At 38.0% G+C, this 2,855-nt stretch overlaps 1 protein-coding gene across 1 annotated transcript in view; it reads left to right on the forward strand.

Annotated features, from left to right (window-relative positions):
• The window catches only part of LOC109588992 (uncharacterized), a gene marked incomplete at its 3' end in the record, with an annotated part of 6,104 nt that extends 3,255 nt beyond the window's left edge, over nt 1-2,849 (forward strand). Inside the window, exons 9-17 of the mRNA XM_020005111.1 lie at nt 476-543; nt 590-658; nt 850-949; nt 1,079-1,227; nt 1,435-1,550; nt 1,812-1,949; nt 2,230-2,356; nt 2,419-2,608; nt 2,766-2,849. Coding sequence (XP_019860670.1) covers nt 476-543; nt 590-658; nt 850-949; nt 1,079-1,227; nt 1,435-1,550; nt 1,812-1,949; nt 2,230-2,356; nt 2,419-2,608; nt 2,766-2,849 — 1,041 coding nt within the window. The remainder of the gene's footprint in view (nt 1-475; nt 544-589; nt 659-849; nt 950-1,078; nt 1,228-1,434; nt 1,551-1,811; nt 1,950-2,229; nt 2,357-2,418; nt 2,609-2,765) is intronic.
• Nucleotides 2,850-2,855: the final 6 nt, after the last annotated feature.

Consider the following 2,855-nt stretch of genomic DNA (forward strand, 5'->3'; position numbering starts at 1 on the left):
ATGAAGATGATGATGATGATGATGATGATGATGATGAAGATGAAAAAAGGTGGCTGAACAAAACGGCCGGTTCGCCGATTTTTGACTTTTCGCTTAGACAAGGTCTAGAGCCACGCTAGTTATACCATTGGAGTCCTCTGGTCAAGATGAGGTCCTCTAAGAAGTCTGGTAAGCATAAGAGCTCGTTTTCCCGGTATAGCAAGGCTGCAAAAGTCGTGGCAGCCATTTTGTTTGGGGGTGAATCCTACTTAGTAACGCTACCGCGTTACTAATAGTACATGGTCTCGGGTCAAATTTCACCAAAAATGAAAAGTAGAGAATTCTCCATTTTTATTGCATTTTCTGATGCACATACATGTATTTATGTTGTGTAGAAAGTTTGAGCTGATTCCAATCAAATTTGGATTTTTTTACGAATTTTAAAAGTTTTTTTATAAATCCTCATGTAGTATTACTGATTCTTTCTTTCCTTCAGTTGCTCTACCAGTTAACTTGTGCTGTTGATCTTGATACTTGTACCCTATCAGAAGTCCACATCCCACGGTAACACTCAGTCACATGACCCTCACATGACCTCTTTCTCCCTCAGTATCATTATCAATAGGGACGTACTGCAAGAGTCTCTGGAGGACTCATATCACTTGGCATCCGAATCTTCGTATGTTACTAATTTTAGCACTAATGTTACTATTTTTAGAATTAATGTTACTGTTTTTAGCATGATGTCACATGTACATATTTGTTACTATTTTTAGTATTAGTGATGCTAATTTTTTACGTACCATGTTTGATACTATTTTTAGCATTAGTGTTACTATATATAGAATGTGTTACTATATTTGTCAATAGGAGCAGTGTATTCAATACTCCTCCTGGAGGGAAAGGACAAGAAGAGGAGGAAGAGGAGGAGGAAGAAGATCATAATGAAACTACTTCATCTTTTTCACTGGTACCAGTATCTGTAAAACTTATACTTATGGCCATTTTATCTCTCTCCCCCTCTCTCCCCCCTCTCCCTCTCTCCCCCTCTCTCTCTCTCCCTCTCCCCTCTCTCTCCCCCTCTCCCTCTCTCCCCCAGTCTCCCCCACAGGTTAACGATCCGTTGGCTGTATCAGCATCAGATGATGTCAATGATTCCAGTGCTTCTGTTAATGTCGTCATTAAAGAAGGCGCTGAGAGCGTCAGATCCTGTACTCCAGTGGGACAGTCCACTCCTAATCTACAGGGGTACATCAATCAGTGTACCTGTACACGTACTCACTTTTAATTGATAGTACTCTCCAAGACTTATTTGATAAAATATACCATTATTGCCTGTATGTGTTAATTCTTTTGAGTCAATTTTTTTAATTATTATTTTAATTTAATATACTCATGTACATGTATAAATGTATCTCTCTTTTTCTCCTCCTCCTGCCCCTCCCCTCCTATTAGCAGTCAGTTCCTCTCTCCGTCTCTCAGTCCTAAGGTCCCGAGAGGTTACAGTTCTTGTACCAGCAGCAGCAGTAGGGGAAGTACCCCCGGACCTACTGATACTGATATGACTGGAGGTGAGAAATACTGCCATTTTATTTATTTATTTATTTATATGCACATGTACATGTAGCTAGAACAATTCTTTAATTTTTGACTAAACTTTGACCTCTTTTAATAGCGGCCTATAGTGTTAATTTTTGTTGAAGTAAACCCAAAATTTATTTCATCCAAATTTTTCAGCTATACCTACACCTATATAGTACATGTATCACTGCACATTAATGTCACTACTTAATCTCCCCCCCCCTCTTTCTCTCTCCCTCCCTCTCCTGCAGCTGTTGGTGTCATAGTCAGTCATATTAACTCACCCAGTGAGTTCTACATCCAGTACACCAGTGACCTTCCATCATTGGACCACTTTCATTCAGAGCTAAAAGGAGAATCACTTCAGAGGATCAGTGGCTTACAAAAAAGTATGTACATGTACATGTATATGTATCAGGAAATGTAATAAAATGAAGAATTCTCGTCCTTTAAATTTTGGCAAAATTTAGCCAACACCCCTGTACTATATAGTACAAGGACTTTGGCCCGATTTTTTTAGCAACTTTAAAATTTTGTAAAAAATCAAATTTTTATTGGAATGAGCTCAAACTTTTTACAAAACATAAGAATATGTATATGTATCAGGAAATGTAATAAAAATAGAGAATTCCCCCAATTAACCACACACCCTCCCTCCCTCTCCTGTAGATCTGGTCTGTGTTGTAGTCCGTGAAGACTCTTACCGTCGCTGTCAGGTTGAATCTTCTGACGATCACTCCTACCCTTCTGTTCAGCTCCTTGACTATGGGAACTCTGAAATAGTCAACGTACACAGGTAACCCTTAGCAACGGTCACCATAGCAACGGTCGTCATGTCAACCCTTGTCATTTTTATAGTTTGTTCTATCTCCCGTCAAAGTTCAAGGAGACTCCTCTGTTTGCTCATAAGTGTCGGTTGGAAGGTATCGGGCCAATGTCTTCTGGAAGACATGACAAGTACCAGATCACTCCACAAAATGTTTGGAGTCACTCGGCAAACTCATTCTTTAAGAGCGTCTGTGAAGATAAAACCGATATTAAGATGAAGGTATGCGGGTATATTTTATCATTACTACTAAATTTTAATTTGTAATTTATAATTATTATTATTTTGAAGTGTTGATCTTTGTAAAAAAAAAGTTTATATTTTAAATAATTTTTACAAAAAAATTAATAAATTTTTATAAAATACAATAAATTTTCAGGTTTTTTCCAAGGAAGGGAATGTCCTTTTTGTTGATATTATTATTCCATCAAGCAGTGGTGGCCTATCCATTGCTAGGCAACTCGTCATA

Source organism: Amphimedon queenslandica, unplaced genomic scaffold, assembly GCF_000090795.2.
Source record: "Amphimedon queenslandica unplaced genomic scaffold, v1.1 AMPQUscaffold_11721, whole genome shotgun sequence".
Lineage (NCBI taxonomy): Eukaryota > Metazoa > Porifera > Demospongiae > Haplosclerida > Niphatidae > Amphimedon > Amphimedon queenslandica.